General features: G+C 42.5%; 1 protein-coding gene across 5 annotated transcripts in view; it reads left to right on the top strand.

The window, feature by feature from the left end:
* The first annotated feature begins 6,688 nt into the window (after window positions 1-6,688).
* RAB8B (RAB8B, member RAS oncogene family) overlaps window positions 6,689-21,062 on the top strand; it is a 29,317-nt gene continuing 14,943 nt past the window's right edge. For all 5 annotated transcript variants that reach the window (XR_009419387.1, XM_059481807.1, XM_059481808.1 and 2 more), the window contains exon 1: window positions 6,689-6,877. Coding sequence is in view for 4 of the 5 variants with exons in the window: in XM_059481807.1 (XP_059337790.1) it covers window positions 6,754-6,877 (124 nt within the window). In the remaining variant the exon portion in view is untranslated. The remainder of the gene's footprint in view (window positions 6,878-21,062) is intronic.

Below are 21,062 nucleotides of genomic sequence, written 5' to 3'. Positions count from 1 at the left end.
TGAAGTGCCATCCTTCTTCACCTCTTCCTCCTGGCTTTCCCTTCGAACTCTTTCCTGTAAAGAACCTCTGGTGCCTGAGGAAGACTTCAGAGTCACATTAGAAATTGGCTTCCATGGAAGGAAGGGCACACAGGATGATCTGAAAACAGGATGTGTTTTGGACACATTCCTCTGGTTCTCTATTTTGGTTTTGCTTGTAGATTCATTTCCTTTTTGTAACAGCTAGAAGTTCAGTGACCTGCTGTATGAGTAAATTCGAATGGATTACCTCTAATCTTACAATTTAAACTTTTCATGAAGTGTGCTCTTAAGAAAACAGAAATGCAGCATTGAGTGTCAGTTAGCACGGACAGAAATTCCGTACAACAGTGGCTTGGCCTACTGAGACACAGACAGATTCAGGTCTAAGAGAACAACTTCCTCTTTCCAGCCTTCTCCCAGCAAGCAAGGGCTTTGATCTCATTTTAGAAAAAAAAAAAAAAAAAAAAAAAGAAAAGAAAAAGAAACTTTGTCTCTTTGCTAGAATGACAACAGAAAAATTCCAAAAGCTGATCTGGAAATGTTTTAAAACAACATAATGACAGTTGGGTTTTCTCCTGCATTGTGTCAGTCTCAGGACAGGCATTGTGGTGGCTCCTGCTGGGCTGGGACAGCCTGCAAACCCTCACTGTGATGAGCACCTGCTGCCCCTGGTACTGCTTTTCTCTGCTCCATTTGTGGTCCTCTGCACCTGAATTTGGGCAGCTCCTTAGGATTTGCTCTCTGACAGCTTTTGGGAGGTTTTACTACAATACCTTGTATAAACTGCCTGTGGTCACTGACAAAGTGTGTAATGACTGATTTTAAAAACCCAAATTCACGCTACTAATGCTCATAGTGGTTGTCTAGAATACTAAAATGGGGGTGGGTATCTCTGTAATACTATTGTTAAGAGCATTTAGATTTCTTTTTGCTAACCACCTTTAAGCTGCACTCAAAAGAAGTTCATTTCAAGTGGTATGTTTGATCCAGAATGTGACCAGTCTGTGGTTTTGCCTATACTGCAAATTGATTGTAAACTAATGCTGTAAACTGTGGCATGTAATAATTTGGTTTAAATATGCTTGTGCTCAGATAGTTTAGATTAGCAGTGGAAACTGAAGACACTCCACTTTTAGCACTACTGTAATAGCAAAATTGAAAGTAATGGATTTTACAGATAATCTTACAGTGTTTTTTCCTTCTGGAATTTAACTGTACATACTTTGTGTAATTTTTTTCTCAATAATGACTTTATTTAACCTCTTCTATATAAAGTTCTGCAGTATATACACATGGAAAATTCATACATTTAGATCACTATAGTAGAGTACTGTTCTTTGTACATTAAACATTGATCTTAAAACTAGGAGTTGAAAGCAGGACATATCAACCTAACAAATGCAGTAAGACAATGAGTATAGAAGTATTCACCTTCTAGTGAAATAAGTGAAAGACTTATTTACTGGAAACAGGTAATAAGTGACTTTTTTAAAGGAGTGTCAGATGATGGTTATCTACTGTAATGAATTCCAGAGGCACCTCACCTGCCAAAGTCAGAGTTGTTAGAGATATGCATCAGAAGTATTATTATATTGGGTAGCAGAGTTCAAAAGTTAAGGAGCAAAGCTCATGTTAATGACTTGTGGTTAGGTGGCATTCAGGGCAGGACTGCCTCATAAGATTATTGTTGGTAGGACTTGGACCTGCTGATTCCAGTTAGTGCCAAAATAACAGGATCTTATTTCTACCAACATGTTTTAAACTCTGTTTTTTTCAAACCTTGTACTTAAGCAATTAAGATGCAGAATTTTCTACAATTTTGTGTGTGTTGAGAAGAGCTTCATTGAAAACAGATTTTCTCACAGTTGTCTTTTTACCTACCCAGTCTCACCTTTGAACTAAAGGGGAAAAGGGATGTTTGAAAGCTAGAAGTAATGATGCCTATCATTTGAGAAATTAAAAATGAGAGTGGGAATGAAGTAGCAATATAATCTGTTTTTTTCTTCAAAATGTAGGTGTCGGTAAACAAGTGTTTTCTGGCTTTTTTAATGTATATATAAAGATTTTTGAACTTAGTGCATATGAGTAGAGGTCATCCTTACACATTGATATTCCTATTAGTTCCTTTCTTGAACTGAGGGCTTTAACAGATGCACTTTACCTGCGCCCAGTGACTAAGGGAATTCTGCCATGCCTTGATTAGGACTCCCCTATTCATTGGATGAGCTTGAACTATGGCACTGCTCTCCTTTTATGAGCAGGTGACCTGCCTGGGGGATGAGGGAAAGGCTGTGCAGTCTGCCTGGATTTCAGGAAGCCTTTGGCACTGTCCCACATTGGCCTCCTGGAGAAGCTGCAGCCATGCCTTGCCCAGGTGCACTCTCTGCTGGGTTAAAATGTCTGGCACGGTGCTGAATGGTGCCACATCCACGTGGGACCAGTCACTGGTGGTGTTTCCCAGGGATGAGTACTGGGGCCAGTCCTTTTTGAGGTCTTTATTGATGATCTGGATGACAAGATTGGGAGCACCCTTAGGAAGTTCATGGATGACACAAAGTTGGATGGGAGTGTTGATCTGCTGGAGGACAAAAAGGCTCTGCAGAGGGATCAGGACAGGCAGGATCTGGGTGCTGTCCCTGGGTCACAACAAGCCCCTGCAGCCCCACAGGGTGGGGCAGAGGGGCTGGAAAGCTGCCCAGCAGCAAAGAACTGCCTGGTGACAGTGGTTCAACATGAGCCCAGGGGGCCAAAAAGGCCAATGGCGCTGGGCTGTACCAGCAATGGTGTGTCCAGCAGGACCAGGGCAGTGACCATGGGCATGTGCTGGGGTGTGCCAACCCAGGGCACTGGGAATATTTCTGTGTCTGCTCTGGGGTGCCCTGACGCCCAGGGAGCACTGACTCTGACCCTCATTCATGGAGAAAGTTCCCCAGACTTCAAGATAGCCTGGAATCCACAAAAGTGTGAAATAGAGTATAGAGAGTAGTGTAGGTGTGTCACTTGGTGAGAAATTTAGGTTTTGGGGTTTTTAGCGTGTTGTGGATGGAAGCAAGATGGAGGGCACAGGGTGTCATCCTGAGTTTCTTCTTCATGCTTCTTCCTTCTTCTTTGTTATTATATTGCAAGAGTTCAACTGTCATTACATTGCAAAGGTTCCATATTGCTAGAGCTTTGTACCTCCTTGATGTTTCTTGTAGGCATCTCCTCTAGGCACTGACTTCTTGTCCTCACAGCAGCCAACTCCAGTTCCCCCCAATCCACTCTTTATAACACTCTCCTTATTGGCTAAATGCAGCCTGTTAACATCAGGCCTGCTCCTAATCTTTAATAATTAACCAGCTGCAACTCTTTAGGGGGTGAGATTACTTTCTATAATTCCTTTATTTATTTATATTCTATCCCCCTACACTTCTTCATGGGTTTGGGGGGAATTTTGTAATTGTGTAGAAAAGTCCACATTGCAGCTCTGTGGGATCAGTTATTGGGTTAAAAGGGAAAATAATCTAGGTGTCAGTTCTTAATTGGATAGTTTAGTCTTAAAATATGTTGTAAAATGAGATTGTTGGCCATTTTGTGCCTTCTAATGAAAAGGTGCTGAACTCACAGCAGTGAGACTGTTTTACTGATAAGAAATAATAAACACTTGAGTCTGAACATGAACTACCCTCTCTAGTGCCTTCAGTCCAGACCCAGAGAAACCAACAACTGGGACCCCCACACTGGGGGCACATCCAGTGGGCTCCTCAATTCAGGAGAGACATTGAAGTGCTGGAGTGAATCCAAAGCAAGACAGCAGAGCTGGGAAGGGCCTGGAGCACAAGTCTGATGAGGAACAGGTCAGGGAGCTGGGGGTGTTTGGCCTGGAGAAAAGGAGGCTCAGGGGTGAGCTTCTCGCTGCTGAAAGGAGGGTGGGGGTCAGGTTCTTCTCCCAGGGAACAAGTGACAGGCTGAGAGGACATGGCCTCAGGCTGCTCCAGGTTAGGTTGGACATGGGGAAGAATTTCCTCACAGAAACAGTGATTAGACATTGGAATGGGCTGCCCAGGCAGGTAACAGAGTCATTATCCCTGGAAGAGTTCAGAAAAAGACTGGAGATGGAACTTTGTGCTCTGGCTTAGTTGACAAGGTGGTATTTGGTCAAGGATTGGAATAAATGATCTCAGAGCTCTTTTCAAACCTTAATGATTCTGTGATTTTATTCAGGCAAAATGGTAGTGTAGTAATTTAGGAATTGTAAAGAGTTTTTAAATTCTGCTTTTTTGAAATGTACAAAACAGAATCAGACTGTTACAGTCCCATCTGCTTTTACATAGTGACAAAATGTAAACCATAGTTTCAAATCTGTTCTATTTCCTACACGTTCAGTGCTCCCCTCAGAGGTTCTTCCATGCCAGAAAAGAAAAGAATTGTTGATCTATTTGACTGTAATGCAATATAAACCAAATGTTAACTTTTCCAATTTGGTGCAATAACAAAGACTGAGTTCCATTGTTTTCGTGGAACAGGTACCATAGAGGTGTGGCTATTGAACCTTAACAGCTTTGATAGTACTCCTCAAAGTTTTACTAACATATTACAAGGTGTACAATTGAACAATTAGAGGATATTTTTCATATTCTAGACAATAAAAAATGCAACTTAATTTTTCTATCTTGTTTTTAAAGTCCATGGTTAAATAAACATCTGTCCCTTGAATGTGGCAAACTGGCACTTTTCCAAATCAGAACAGAATGCACCAGTGTAATTGAAGAGGGAAGTAATTTGCATTATTTTTCTATAAAAATACTCTTGAGTAACAGATGGCGATCACAAACATATTGCTCCAGAGACATATGAAAGCCTACGTGTTCCATCAAACTCAAGAGAGAATATTAACCCCCAAATCCTCTCTTCAGTGCTGAAATGCGTTTGTGTAGTCATCTTCAGCATGGCCATAATTACAGTACACAGCAACTCATGTCCCTGAAAGTACAGCTACAGGATAATATTTCAGAGACTTTTTCATTTGCAGTTTCCTATAATCCAATTATTCATGTTAGACTGCAGTAATGAACCAATTTGGTCTGACTGCTTCGGTGCCAGGTTGCCATTATAATTTATAAACTCAATTATTGTAATAACTAGTGTGACAACTCATTTTAACATTTAAAAGCTCGACTGCTAATTATACAGTATAAAAATGATCCAAGCAGCCACGTTTTCAAATTCTGGCCTGAACTAGGCAGAGATCCTCAGGTGTGTTAAAAAAAAAAAAGAATTGGCATCCTTGATTTGTGCTTTCATCCTTGATCATCCTTTCACCCCCATCCTTGATCTGCAGCTTTCATTCTCCTCTATCAGATGATACCCAGGTCTTCCAGAAGTCTCAATCAAACAATTAATTTTAATAAGAATAATATTTTTTTCACTTGAATTATGATGAAGCACATAAATATAAAATTAGATTTTGATCCAATTAACTGGAAATTAGATTAGCATTCATGACAAGCTCTTGCTGAATTCACCTTGTATAGAGTTTTACATCACATCTGTCAATGGATTTTTCATTATATTCGCTGGGATTACCACCCAGCTGAGACCCTTAATGGGGAAAATTTGGATAATTTATAACTAGGAGCAGAATACCTTTTGCTTTTTCAAGAAGTATAATGGCTGAAGGTACTTGTTTGGAGTGATTCCTCAGTGCACAAATACAGCAGTAGCCAGGGATTAGACTGGCCTGGTCCTATTTCACATCAAATTGTTGTTTAATGTCACGAGGTGAATTTTTTGTGTGCTTGCAAGAGGCTAAGCATGTATGGGAGAGCTTTAATATTCAAAACTAATTTTGTTTGATTCTCTATAGAGCTCAGCATAAATATTTGCCAAGTTAACACACATACAAGGAAGAAAAAACAACACAAAAGTGAGAAAGGACCCTACAGTATGCTGGTTTATAACTAATAGAAACCTTAATGAATTATTTGGGGAAATCTTTTTTCTGTTTCTGCTAAGAGGGAGCTGAGAACTGTTCTAGTGATTTATAGTGTTAGAGTGTTCTGTTTATAGCTTGTCTGAAGGCTACAATTTTTAGATTAAATTAAAGCAGTAAGTCCTTGTTGTCATTTTGAAGTGTTTTGTAGTGCTATTTATTTTTATAGTGCCTTGTGACATCCTGTGGGGAACACACTATAATGAATACATAATGAGGCTGCCTCTCACCAAGAGATTATTAGTGGAAAAAAGATGGGGGAAAGCGTTTTAGCTGCTCCAGAGCAGATCTCTTGTTGTAGCACACCCCGTTTGCAGTGTTACGTGGGACAGCATGAACATCATTTTTGTGTTGTGCGCACAAGTTTCTTTGGGAGTTGACATGCCATGGGCAACATGTAAACTTCTGGGGTCACAGGCAAGACTCACTCATTGAGGACGTGAGGGAATGATGCCATTATTTAACTAAATACATAACTATATGACTCTGGTTACAACTCCTGCTATGTTCGAGCGAGAATTGAGCCCTGGGGGACGGCCCGGAGCCGCCGTGGGTGAGGGCAGGCCCGCGGACCACAGCCCCCGTCGGGCCCGGCGGTTCCGGCCGTGACGCGCCCGCGGCACCGCCTCCGTCCCTCTCTCCGCCCGGCCCTGCTTCCCTTGCTTCCCTTCCTCCCCTTCTCCTCCCCGCCCGAGTCCCGCCCTCCTTCCGTCCCGCGTTCGCCCCCTCCTGCTGCGGCGGCGAGCCGAGCCCAGGCGAAGATGGCGAAGACTTACGACTATCTGTTCAAGCTGCTGCTGATTGGGGACTCGGGCGTGGGCAAGACCTGCCTGCTCTTCCGCTTCAGCGAGGACGCCTTCAACACCACCTTCATCTCCACCATCGGTGAGGGGCCGCGCCCGCGGCCGAGCGCCGCCATCCCGGCGGGAGAGGGGTCCTGCCGGGGCCGAGCGGGGACGGAGGGAGGGAAGGGCCGGGGGCACCGCCCGTGCCGGGGCCGCGCTCGGGCCGTGCCGGGCCCCGTGCGGGACCGAGGGCAGCGCTAGCCCAGCACGGCAGCGCCCGGCACGGATTGTCCGGCGGGGGAAGGTGCCGCGGGCCTGGCGGGGCCCGCAGGGTGCGATCCGCTCCTGCAGCGGCCCCGGCGCCTCCGTGCCCGCCGCAGCAACAGTTGGGCCGGGCCGGGCCGTGCTGCCGCCGCTGTGGTGCCGCGCGCGGAGCCCGCAGCTACTTCCCGGGAGCCCGCACCCCCTTCCGGGGGCCATCGGAGCCCGCAGCCCCTTCCCTGGGCGCCGGGAGCCTGCAGCTCCTTCCCGGGAGCTTTCAGCCCCCTCTCGAGGCGCCGGGAGCCCTCAGCCCCTTCCCGGGGCGATCGGAGCCCGCAGCCCCTTACCGGGGCGATCGGAGCCCCTTCCCAGAGCGATCGGAGCCCCTTGCCGAGCCCGCAGCCCCTTCCAGAGCGATCGGAGCCCCTTCCCAGAGCGATCGGAGCCCCTGGCCGAGCCCGCAGCGCCGCCGGCCTGAGGCAGAACCGCGGCTTCCTTGGGCTCTCCCCGTGTGGGGCGTCTCGTGTTTAGGTGCAGATGTTCAGAAAGTGGGGAAGGGTTGCTGGAGCTGGTGGTGGCAGTGCCTGAACGCTCTGGGCAGGTGGTTCTGCTCTCAGTTCTCCCCTCCGCACTCATCGTGCATATGTGTGCTCACGGTTTGGAGATTTGGAGTGGCTGCATTGGGTAGAGCTCCTCAGTCGGCTATAGAAGCCCCTTAGCGACTGGGTGGAGGAACCTCCTCGACCAATGTTGAGTTTTGTCCCAAACTTGGTTCTGAAAAAGGGTTTGTTTCTAAGCTTCACTAACCTTTTTTAATGGCAGTGAAGTGTGATATATCCAAACAGGTGGTTGTGACTTATATTTTTATAAGATTTTTCAGGTTTAAAATACTCTGTTGAAATAAACATAAGCCAAATTTTCAAGGCCTTCACTGAGGTAGAATTGAAACTACAGTGTGGCATGACTTGAGATTTATGTTCAGCTACTTGTAGCTGAGGTCACTTCTAAAGTGAGGTACAGTGTTTTGGGGATGAAAGGGAAAGGTGCAGTGCAGGTTACTAGTATTTAGGAGGGCAAAACTAATGCTGACTTTAAAAAATAACGCTAAGAGAATGAGTAGACTCTCTTGAAAAGAAATTGCTTTAAAGATAAGGTGAAATAGTGTGTAACTTGTTTTATGTTACCCTATGTTATGTCCTGTCCTTTTCAGACATTTTATTGTGCAGAACTTGGTGCACAAGGAAGAAACAATCTTTATTTAGGCACTTGTGATTGACTAAATTAGGTGTGGCATCATTTCTAATGCTTTTAGAACAGTTTTTCTGCATTTTTCTGGCACGTTTCTCTCTGTAACCATTTTCAAAATGCTGGATCAGTAACACCAGCTGATTAAGGCCTGAGTAATTTACCTGAAGAGGTATTATTCTGTACCTGTGGTAGAATAAAAGGCTTAATAAACATTAATAAATGCTGTATCATTAAAAAAAATAGCCTACTTTGGTACTGTGCTGCTTCTTTATACTTCTAAAGAGCTAACATAAATGGGTGTGTCTGTCTTCCAACCATTTTCTTGACGTTTCTTGAACTGCTCAGCTCCTTGATGGATTTTTTTTTTTTCCCTCACTGATTCACTTTGAAGTCTTGAGGACTGTGAATATGCTGTTGTTTTTTCTTACCTTATTCAGTAAATATAGGATTTGCTCTCATTTCCTTCCTTTATATTTGTTTGTGCAAGGGCCTTGTTTGCAAAACAAGTCAGCTTGAAGAAACTTACTAATAACTGAGGCCCACTTTTAATTCCATAGGTAATAGTTGTGATTCCACAGTTACATATTCCTTCTTATGGCTCTAGTCCCCTTTTGTTTTTCAGCAAAGAACCTCCAAGCAGGAAAGTTGACAGTCAGGAAATAGTGAAACTGTTCATAAAAGTGCTGACCTATGCTTGAATAAAAAGACTTGGAGCTTTTTCAGTCTTTGTTGAAGATTGTGTGTGTTACTTGTAGGCCTGACATGTGGCTGTAATCTGTTGTTGAAGATGTGCTCCTGTGCCCTTTCTCTCTTCTCAGAACTGGTTGATTTTACAGTCATAACTGCTCCATCTGATGAGCTTGGGGGAATTCCATTTTTAACAATTCTGCTTTTTTTCCATGACTGATAAGTCACAGTTAGCCGTGCTGTGCTGGGAGGCACAGGGATGCTTCTCCCAGACAGACTGCCCTGCCACTTCAAGTTCTAAGGTGCCCAGATGAGCATTTCTCATTAAATCCAGAGTTTTCGTGGAGTATGAGCTGCCATGTATGTTCCCATGAAGTGGATCCTGCAGTAGGATGGTCCTTAGGATGTGTGTTCAGTTAACAGTGATTTGTGATGTTGTGGGCCCTCAGTTCTCCTTCTCTCAGTTCTTAACAACATCAGACTTGGCTTTACTGTAGAAGTCTAAGAAGGCGTATGTTTGAGATGTGTTGACATCAAATTTTATTGTTTAATCTTATGTACTTACATGCTGTTTGTGAGATGAGTCTTTCAGATTTTTTTTCAAACTATGATGGGGTTAAATTTTTGCCAGTTTAAATTTTTGCAGGTTACTTTTTTTTTCTTAGATGTTTTGGTGCAGAAGTTAAAACACACTCTGTTTCCATGATGCAAGGGCCCACATCATATCCAAGCACCAGATAACTTCCTTATAATTTCTCACTCCTATTGTGATTTAGTAGTTTAACCAGGGTTAAACTGAAGCACTCCAGTTACCAAAACAATGAAAACACTTTCCAAAAGGAAAAAAATAAAGTAGGAGGGAGATATGGAAATGCTGTTTTATTATAGAATAATTGCTTTATTTCCCTTCAATGCTCATATTATAGAAATAAGTCAGTAATGAATTGTAGTTACTTTGTCATTGTGCGTGGTATATTCGTGTTATACTTCACAGATCCCTTTCTGTTTTGCTGTCATGCAAAACATGCCTGTAAGGCTGCAGCATCCTTGTGGAGTGCTTGGAGGTCAGGAAATGCTCCTTTGACTTTTCTCCTCAAGACTTTGCTCATGCTCACACTCAGTGTTGGACTGTTCAGACAGCTGGGACTTCCAACCTGGTGTCCTGTGGCCAGCATTGCATAAGAAATGTGATAAAAGTGCAATGCATGTGTATTTATAACTCATCAGACTTCTTTTATTCTTTTTATGGGTGTCTGTTGGTGCAAGAACCTTCATGTCTTGGTCTTCGCTACCTGGCATTACTAATACCTTCAGCAGACTTTGCTCCCCATTATGAGAAGTGAACCAGTGACCTTTGGATTGTTCAAAGCCATGTATTTTCACTCTGTAAAAGCACAGATTGGCCTTAAGCAACTTTAGACACGACAGGTCCTTGTCCTTCAGCAGCTTTTGATTTTTTATACAGGGCTCTGTAGCTCTGTTAGAATTTCTGAAAGTGCTGGCAAGGCATCATGCTGCTGTGGTCCCTAGTGAGGATCAGCTTTTCACTCTGAACATGGGATAAAACTTTTTTTTGCAACAGGAGTGTGTTATGTAAGGTTGTGCTGTTTAGTTTGCTTTCTGGGTGGAAACTTCTGCTTTTGCACATTACATGGAAAGTAAAATGCAGTTGAGTCAGCTCATTTTCATACTTAACAACTCCTAAAGCAAAACCTATCTTGGAATATCTCATGTGCATTTTGCTAATAGTTTCAGTGCAATACACAAGAATCAGGAGCATTAATTTAGCAGTTTCTAAGTATCTTAACTTGCTTTTCAAGTAGTACTGTCTGGTAAAACTGGATTTGGTTTATAATTTGAAATAATAAGGTTTATTTTTTGCATTTTCTTTCAGCTTTTGTATCTATGAGAGTAAAGTCGAATCTTTGCAGCTGATAGCATTTCTGATTTAGTACAAAGGCTTGCTGACAGAAACAGAATTTGTCGTATTTATTTTTTTAATCCAGGATGATATCAGCATTTGGCAGGAAGTTGCTCACAAGATAGTACTGTATCTGAGAGCTGAAACCATTTGTTGATTTTACAGAAGTAACTTTTCCTTAGTCTACATCTTTCAAAATAGGACACTACTCTGGCAGGCAAGCACGTGTGTGCTGACCTTTGAACACTTCCATGAAAATCCTTTGTCAAGCAAAATCACCAGCTTCCCTTTTGCAGTGAAATTTCCATGTCTGTAAAGTGTAATGGAAATTGTTTTAGTGTATTCAAGTCAAATCATGAATATTTCTACTCTTCTTCTTCACAGTTACTTATTTGTATGATGGACAAGGAGTGATTGTTGCTTTCTTGGGGTTTGGGGTTTTGTTACCCACCCTCCCATTAAGCTGCAGCATTTCCTGTCCTTAGTCAGTTGATTTCTTTTGGGCTTCTCCAGATGGTTGGAGCTGTAGGAGAAAACACATCAATGATAGATGAGCAGGGAAGGGAGGGCAGGGAAGCATCAGGAAAGCATTGCCAGGAGTTCTTTATTAATGGTCATTACTCCAAACTGATTGTCATCTGCACTTTGGAGTGACTGAGGTGAGGTCACTCCCACTCAGGTGGCACTGTTACATGTGTCTGCAGGGTGGGAGTGTGTGTTCAAGGCTTGTGGGATCTGGGATTAGGGTATCTCTTTAGGACAGGGTTTACATGGAATAAGGGAAACAGGTAAATATGAAAGTGGAAGAATGATTCTGTTTTCAACGTCAGCAAGATGATGTCCTGATATTGAACAGGAAGTTGTAGCTGAAGGTATTGCAGGTTAAAAGCATTGAAGTTTGTGTGTCTTGTAACTTTGAATTTGATACTAACACCTAGCTGGTAGCAAAGGACATCTTAACTTTGATTTTCATCTGCTGGTGAGGTTGCATTACCTCACTGTATTCTTCAACAAGCCAACAATGGAGTGGAAATTATTTGGCTTTTGTTAAAAATGCTGCTGCAGCTTTTGTGTTGCGTGTTTTACTCTGAAACAGCGTGACAGATGTCTGAGTGTTGATGCCTGTTGCTAATTGGCAGATGGAGGTCTGTCTTGGTTATGTGTTACTGGTTATTTGAGTGACAGGAGGGCAGTTTGGAGCTGCTTTTGTGACTTGGTTTGAATGCAAAGTTAAGAACACAGACTAACTTTGAATAAGGGTAGGAATTGGTTGATGGATACAGGCTTTGAGAGCTTTTGTTTGGGAATTTTTAATGTACTTTTTAGGATGGATTTCCTAGTCCTTCTGCAGTAGAAATACATTCTTTTAGTGGAAATACATCTTGGACTGTCTTACTTCAGAAATTAACTAACTATTATTATTAGTTAACTAATTATTATTCATATTATAAATTAACTAATTATTATTAATAATAATAATAATACATGCAGTGTTTATAATGATGGTTTATTTCATGTTTTGTGGTAGAAGTTATGTGGTTTTAACTCAAAGGATATTATATTGCCTTTTGCCTTTAATTGGATGTTATGGTGGCTTAAGTGTCAAGTCATCAGGCTGACTAAATATATAAACCAGCTCTGATGCTTTTCTAATATGGATAAGCTAGGACTAATAGTAGCATCAATAAAGTTGGACTGTGTCAGGCTTTTGTACAGAGTTAGGATGACAGACTCAGGATATCCTGAGTTGGAATGGGCACAGAAAGATCTTTGAGTCTGGCTCCAGGCTGAGCAGACCAAGTGCCCTCATCTGTTCCCCATAAGGCTTCACCATCCTCATGGCCCTCCTTTGGACCCTCTCTCAAGCTTTCCATCTTTTTCTACTCTGGGACCCAAAACTTGACCCAGAGGCTTTTAGTTACCAGACTTGCAGCTCAAAACTTAGGTCAGTAACTTCCTGTCCCAACAGAGCTTGCACTGGGTTGTAATTTAGTGCCTTTTAGAGGGTTTTTGACCAGTAATTGCATCTAATATCAGTTTAATCTTGTGGTTTATAGTAAACTTTGCTGTTAAATGTAAGCCATGACACTTTTGATTAGATTGTATGTAGTTAAAGGCAAGTAAAATACTGTATGTGTCAGAAGGTTTCTCTTCTAGAGAACAAACAGTTGACCAAGTTTAAGATGTGTTAATTTTGCTGCCATCATGCAGACTCTTCTGCTTTGGGCACCAGAGAGAAAACCCTGATGCTGAATATCAGTGGCATCCTCTTGTATGTATGGCAACATCAAAAACATGTCAAGCAGGCTGGTCACTAGTAGGAGTCTGGCTCCACATCTGGAGATTGGGAAAACCAGGCTGAGTGTAAGAAATTGGGCAAAGCTGAAGTGTGTGTCAGCAGGGAGCACATCCACTGCTTCCCCTGCCTCCACACTCCCAACAAAATCCTCAATTCTCCCACCTGACACAGAGCAATAGCTTTCCTTTGCTGTGCCCAAATATCTTGTCTGTGTGGTGTGACTTCTGCTGGGATTAGAGATGGAGTGTCTGTGTCAACCCAGGCATGGAAAGGAGGAAAAAGAAACAGAGGAACTGCCTGGGAGAACTTCTCTGGCTTAGCAGAAGTGATGTAGAGAGGAGTACTTAGAACATGCAAAGCAGGAAAAGCAAATGAAGAAATTAAAGCATTAATTAAAATTAATTCATTAAAAGAACTTGGATGATGTAGGAGGAGAAAACAGCTGTGCCAGAAAGTGTGACCTTTCTTAATAAGTTAGGTAGCTGTGCCTGTTGGTATAGGTAGTAAAAACCTTTCAAAAAAAGGCCTGTTTTGTCATTCATGTAAGAAGTTAAAGCAGCCCTTCTTTTCTCATGTCCTTGGCTTCCCAAACAAATCAGCAAATGACAAACCAAATCCACCCCATGCTTACTTATCCCTGTGTTAAAGCTTTAAAAAAGCCTCTGATAAAAATGGTGTTTTGGGGCTGCTGAGAGTGCTGTCTATAACACTAACTTCACTAACTTTAAACCTTCTGCTTTGACTTTTTGGCCTGATTTTGCTGCCTCACTGGGTACTTACACTTGCTTCTAACCCAACTGAATTTCAGACTCTAACTGAAATTCCTAGATGAGATTATTTATTTTAACAAGGATAATTCTTGCTGGATGAGACATTTTGCTCTTCTTGGATCCTTTTGGACAGAGTGTCAGTTAAAGCCAAGAGCTGTTTTACTGATATTGTTGATATGTGTGGAGTTTTTTTTTGGTTTTCTGTACTTTTTTTTTCCAGTGTAAGCATCTGTGCCCTTTAAAGTGAACAGAGTCTTTGTGCATTCCTGTAAAACTTCCAGAAATTTTATCACTTCTGTCTTTACAGTGATCATGTGTAATTTACACCTGCTCTAACATTACCCAATTTAATTATTTTTTATCTCTGGTGGTTTTGTAGCATCCCTGAACCCATCAAGGAAGTGTTTGGCAGTATAAGTTTTGGGCTGTAGCAGTGCTCACCTGTCCATGCCAAGTGTTCCCATGGTATTTTCCATACCTGTGCTAAACCTGCAGCTCATGGGGTTTTTATGTGGTGCCAGTCACAGGCAGGGCTGCAATAGAAGGTACAAAGTGCATTTTTTGAACTGTGTGAGGGCATCTTATCTGTGAGCACTCATGGACTTGCCACTTCTTGCTTTGCTTTGTGGCTCCTGGGACACTCAGTGTGCTCACTTTGCATGGAGCACCTCTTCTGTTTCAAACAAACAATGGCCTGGCCACCCAAAATCTTTATTTCCTCACTCTGAATAACCAGGTCATGTAGAGCCTTGAAACTTTTAAGAGGCTTTTTCAAGAAGAAGTGACATCTCCATTTCTCACTGGCCAGATGTATAGATGTACCAGGAGCAAAACCAATCCTAATCTTTTTGGGCTGTTCTTGTTGTCACAGCTGAGGCTTGGTATATAAATAGTAAAATATGAAATTTAAATCATGGTGGCAAGGGAGTATTGATTGCATGAGACTTTTTTAATAAGCCATTTTCTCAATCTTTTGGATTCTTAAGATGCTAACTTTGGTCAAAGTAATTATTTTTGTCTTTTTCCTGACAGCAATATTCAGTTAGAGTTATTTTGGTTAAAGACATAATTTTCTATGTTTTCTACACCTACAAACATAGTTCATTTACAGGCAAGAAATTCAGGAGAACTCTTTTATTTTTTTTTTTCCTGTTCTTGAAAATTCCACTTTGGGGGAGCTTTTTTTTTTTTTTTTTTTTTTTGGTCTTACCTATTGATTTCTGCTTTTGATAAGGATCAATCACATGTTGTCTTGTATTAAGCACTAGACTTCTGGAAGAGGCATCAAATTTTTGTATTCATAAGCCACCTTCTAGATGGGGAAATCTGGTGTTCTTACCTATTAGAGCATGTGGCAGAGTTTTTCATGTTTGCTGCACTCCAGTTGCATCTTGGCTTGAAAGGAATATGTCCTCTAAGCAACTAAGTTAATGCATTTCTCTTAGACACAGGCAGTCTATAAATAATCCTTAAAATAAACAAACTTTGCTGTCTGTATCAATAGTACAATTTTAATCTATTTTAAAATTGCTTTAGATGAAACTGAGTTACCATCAAGCATAGCTTATCTTGCATTGAAAATAGAATGAGAGGTAGACCACAAGTTAATTCCTGTGCACTTTCATGGTATCTAGATTGTAAGCTCTAAAATACATTCTGCAGGGACTCAGCCCTTTTAAAGTTGGGCTTTTGTGACAGTTGATAATTTCACTCATGTCAAATTTCAACTAAGTTTCTAGTGTTATGTTGTTTTGTAGTCTTGAATTTTATATTGAGTATTTTTTGCGTTTAAAATAATGTATTTCAAAGGTTGCTCAGAGCAATCTGCAAGTTGAATTCAAAACACTGAAAAGAGAATTTTGGTGCTCAGGATGTTGCAGTGTCCACCCTGAAGCACTGCAGTGCACAGCTGTGGGGGCAGAACTCACAGGAGCCCTGCATTCAGATCTTAGTGTGGTAATCAGAGCACACTGTGGGCTGGTGAGCTGTAAAAAACATGGGCATTCCAAATGTTGCTCTGATTCTATTGGTTATAAATTGTATTCTGAATCCCTTGTTCTCTTTTAAGTAGAAAGTGGCTTATCTAAAGCAAGGCAGCTTAGGTGGCAGTTGTGCCACAGCTGAGGGGACATGTGCTGCAGGAAGTGGCACAGGACTGGCACCCTGAGCTGATGTTCCTTATCAGCCTCAAGGCTTTAGGAGCAGGAAACATTCACATGGCATCCCCGTTCTTTATTGCCTTACCTCCTTCAGCCATTTCTATAGATTTGTTTTGCCAGTATTAAGCACTGGACTTGTGAAAGAAGAATCAAATTTTTGTGTTCATAAGCCACCTTCTAGATGGGGAAATGTGGTGTTCTTACCCATTGGAGCACGTGGCAAAAATTTATTTCCTGTTGTACAAAGCTGCACACTGCACATCTTGCAGACCTGAGGGAAAGAAGAGCCTAAACTAAACTTTCTAAGTTTCTAGCTTTCTAAACTTCCAGAGCCTTTCTGTATTAATAACTTCCAAGGTGCAAGACACTGCTCTGTGCTTCATGTGGAACTCTGGGTTTGGGTTCTTGGTGGCAGTGAGGAGCCAGATGAAGAAAGGCCAGTTAACCTGAAGGAGCCTGTTCAGCCCACTCAGGGTTACCAGTGTGTTGTGGGCTCTTGTGGGCTGCCCAGAAAGAATGCAAGTCACTGTGTCCCTTTAAGTTGTGAAACAGTAACAAGAAGTGGTTGCACTTGTGTTTAGTTCTAAAATAATTCGCTTTACGGCTTTTGAGAAAATGTTGACCTTTAGCCTGGTGGGGTGTTTCATGTTAGTCTGCTGTGTTTCTGAATGGTGCAATAAAAAACTCCTGCCTCTTTAATTTACATACTGATACAAGGCATTGCTGAGATCATCTGAAAATTCTCTGCGGATGTTACTAGGGACTAAGGCTAAACGTTCAAGTTCAAAATGGTCAGAGTTTGTTCTTTTGTATGAGGCTGTATGACACACTGGGATGTTGCAAGGGTTCTCTGTCCTGCCCTTTACAGTAATCCTGACTCCTATTTTGTCATTTTTTATTTTGCTATAATTATTGTAGGAGTATTAATTTAAAAGCAACTTTCTGAAGTTTCATTTATCTACCTTTGTAGATTGAGACAGTACACTGATGTAGCACAAGAAAATGTTCTCTTGAAAACCACATTAAAAAAATAATTGTGTATTTAATCCAAACCTTGCAATAGCTCCTGCTGAGAACAAAAAAAGGAGCGATCTGTGGGTAAGCTTGTGGGAACAAATTGATGTCCCTTAACTGTTGGATAGATATGAAAAGAGCAAGTTTGTGGAGAACTGATCTGTCCATGGAGGGTGTGTTGTGGTGTGTCCTCAGCCAGCTCTGTGACCAGTGCTGGTCCCTGCTGTGTGTCACCTGGAGTGTGACAGGGCCCCAGTGCTCTGTTCCTGTGTATCCTCACCCAACTCCTGTGTGACCAGTGCTGGTCCCTGCTCTGTGTCACCTGGAGTGTGACAGGTGTGTGACAGGGCCCCAGTGCTCTGTTCCTGTGTGTCCTCACCCAGCTGTGTGTGACCAGTGCTGGTCCCTGCTCTGTGTCACCTGGAGTGTGACAGGTGTGTGACAGGACCCCCAGTGCTCTGTTCCTGTGTGTCCTCACCCAGCTGTGTGTGACCAGTGCTGGTCCCTGCTCTGTGTCACCTGGAGTGTGACAGGTGTGTGACAGGGCCCCAGTGCTGTGTTCCTGTGTACCCTCACCCAACTCCTGTGTGACCAGTGCTGGTCCCTGCTGTGTGTCACCTGGAGTGTGACAGGTGTGTGACAGGGCCCCCAGTGCTCTGTTCCTGTGTGTCCTCACCCAACTCCTGTGTGATCAATGGTTTTCCCTGCTGTGTGTCACCTGGAGTGTGACCAGTGCTGGTCCCTGCTGTGTGTCACCTGCTGATCATTGTGCTGGTCCCTGCTGTGTGTCCCCTGTGTGTGACAGGGCCCCTCAGAAGGATGGAAATGCCCTGGCAGAGGTGATGCTGGAGGAGCTGCTGTGTCTCAGGTGAGAGTTTGCTGCTGAGCTCTCCCTTGGAGGGTGAGCAGCACTGCTTGCTCTTCCCTGCTCCTCTGTGCAGCTGCAGCCACTGCTGCCCACAAATGCACAGCCTGGAGGGAGAAGTATCTCCTGAGTAATTCTCTCCCAGGATTCAACAATCTGAGGGTGAAGCATATTGATTTTCAGTTATTTATGTGCCTCTTCTCACCTTTTTTTTTTGTTTGAAGGTAAATTACAAATGTACTTGCTTAGTTCAAAGTTACTTTTAATTCACTTAACCCAAGTGACTGCAGAAAATGTTTTCCTTTCTTTTTGTGCATCTTAAGACTCTTACGTGTCCTGCAGTAAAGAATTCCTGAGGAGTTCTCTTTTCCCAGCTCAGCCTATTGAAAAAAATCAACACCCCACCACCTCATGTATAAACCAAGCAGGCTAGAAAGGACCAGTGCTGTGAAGCTGGATCAAGCCTGGCTTAAGATTTGATGCATAAACTCCAATTTTTCCCATGCTGACTTGCTCAGAGGGCTAATGAGACTTTGTACCTTGACTCTTTCCCCCATCCCTTTTATTGTGGTCTGTCTCCAGTGGTGGTGAGTGCCACTAAGTTCTGTTTATTGTGGAATCCCATTAAAAAAAAAAAAAGTTTTTCATTTCCATTTCATTCTTCCATTCTTACTTCAAAGGAGTAAAGTTAGATGTAAGACAATAGGAAGACAGCTTCTTTAAGAGGGTGAGGCTTTTATTATATGCAGGTCATGCAAAACAGTTCCCTTTTTGTTTTAATAAACTCTGGTGCATCTTTTATGCTCTTTGATAGATGGGACTAAAATAAGATTTCTCTAGAAAGCTAATCTGGTATTCATGTTTTCAGTATCTTTGCCAATTTTTGTGTTCACTGACTTCTTAAAATGTCTTTGGCTTATATATTAAATAAAACCAAAAGGTAAACAAATTAAAATGCTAGTACATTGAATACTTAAAGTATGGATTTGTCAGAGATGGAGCAATACTCTGCTGGGGTAGATATACAAGCTATCAGAGTCTGATGTTTATTTACATCCTGAATGGTGCTGATTTCCTGTCTGATTTCTTGCTACAGCTGCACACATAAGGTCCTCCTGCTGCAAACTAGTGTTGAGCCACATGAAAAATTAACTTAAAATACTGCTGAATTGGGTAATAAAGGTAAAGGTCAAGAATTCTAATATTTGCCTGTCAGTGGCAGGATTTTTTGTTTCAGTTTTATTTGTACAAATTGCTTTTGTGTCTGCATTTTACTGCTGGTAGAAAACATTCAGGAACTTGACCCTTCCAGAAGCATTTTGCTGAGCAGACTGAAGTCCCCCTAAAGAAACCTTTACCTTCAGGAATTATTTTCTGGTACAGTTGGAACAGCTTACTGGCTCCAACCAGAATGCTTCAGTTTGGTTTCTTTGCTTTCTTTGTGCTGTAGCATTTCTGCAACAGCAATTTTGTTGAAAAGAACAAACAAGACAATCTGTCCAGGCAGTGGTGCTGTGCAGGGGAAAGTTGTAGTGGAGTCCTAGCTGGAACAGATACTGTAGCATGAAAAACATGAGATATTGGCTCTGATGGCTACAGGGTTAAAATCAGGGTGAGGGGAGAACAAAAGAGTAACAGTGATGCCCTGAGAGTGAGCTGCTGTTTTAAAAACTAAAGTAACAAAATGAACTTTTCCAGCCTCCCTGCTCAGTTTGTCCTTCCATTCCTGTAAGGGCTGCGTCAGGCTGGTTTGTTGAGGTTCATGGTAGAAAACCCCTGGTACTAGAGCTGGAAAGGGAGCTGCTCCCTGTGTGCTGCTGGGCAGTTCTGGTGCTTACTACTGTAGTGTTGTGAGCTCTTTCTAATGTTTCCCTGTGTCTTTTGAAAATTATTGCACGGCAGCTTAATTATGGGTAAAATCTGCCCAGGTGGGCAGAAACAGCTGGGAAGTGGAGTAGGGGGAAAGGCAGTGGCAGAAGAGCTTTGGGATATGAGGTGGACATGAGTTCTTGGCTTAAACCAGAAGAGGCCAGGTGAGGCCAGTCCCTGTGGCGTTTGGCTGAGTGTCACTGGGCAGGCGTGTCCTGAATTTTATCAGCTGTGCAGAGCAATGCAAGGTGGGCACAGCAGCACAGAGCTGCCAGGGGTTCTGTGAGAGCCTTTGTGTGGCCCTGAGGATGCTGCCCAGTGTGCTCCTGGACAGGGTTTTGTTGGGAGCTATGGAAGCAAACACCCTCAGTGAAGTGAGGAGAGAGGATGCCCCTCTGCCTGTAGTTAGCAAGGATCTGGAAAGGATTTTGAAGAACAATAAACCCACAGCTGCTTTTACCCCATGCTGCAAGGGAAATGCAAGCAAATACAGCCCTAACTAATGTGCAGTTCAGATTGCACATTCTGGTTCTATCCTTGCAGAATGCAGGTTTGTGATTCCTGCAACAAATGTTTCTGTATAGTTCTGATCTAATATTTACTGACATGCTAGTGTGACAACTCCAATTCAGCAGTTAATTAATGTGTTAGCATCTGCACTCTTAAGCATTAATCTGGGTCTGTGTTTTCTGAAAGCTTCTAAAACTTAACTTCAGAGGGACATCCAGATGTTTCTGGGCTTTTTCTCCCTACTGGAAGAACAGCATTTCATGTTGCATTTTAAAACTGCAAACTGTGTGATCCTTTGCAAGCAAACTTTAATTCACTGACTCATCTTCATTTGGCCTAAGTAACTTTTCAAACTTTTGTATCCCAGTGTATGACTGTGCAAAAGAAGAATGGATTAAGAACAGAAATCCTCTGTGAGGGGTTATTGTTGCAATCTCTAGCTGTGGAGTGTTTTCCATGGTGTAATTTGGAGGTGGCTGTGAGCAGATCGTGGTTTGTGCTTTACCGTGCAAGAGCATTGGGCGGAAGTGGCAGCACATGTCACCAGGCTTGCTCTCAATGTGTGTAGCTCACCACTTCCTCATGCTGAAGAGCAAAAGAAACATCAGTTTCTAGTTCATTTTAACCTCCAAAAAGTTACAGTTGCAGAGGTACTTACAGCCTTTCCCTTTATGTTCTTCTT

This window comes from Ammospiza nelsoni, chromosome 14 (assembly GCF_027579445.1).
Source record: "Ammospiza nelsoni isolate bAmmNel1 chromosome 14, bAmmNel1.pri, whole genome shotgun sequence".
In the NCBI taxonomy this organism is placed as follows: Eukaryota; Metazoa; Chordata; class Aves; order Passeriformes; family Passerellidae; genus Ammospiza; species Ammospiza nelsoni.
This window is presented reverse-complemented; position numbering and strand designations above follow the sequence as displayed.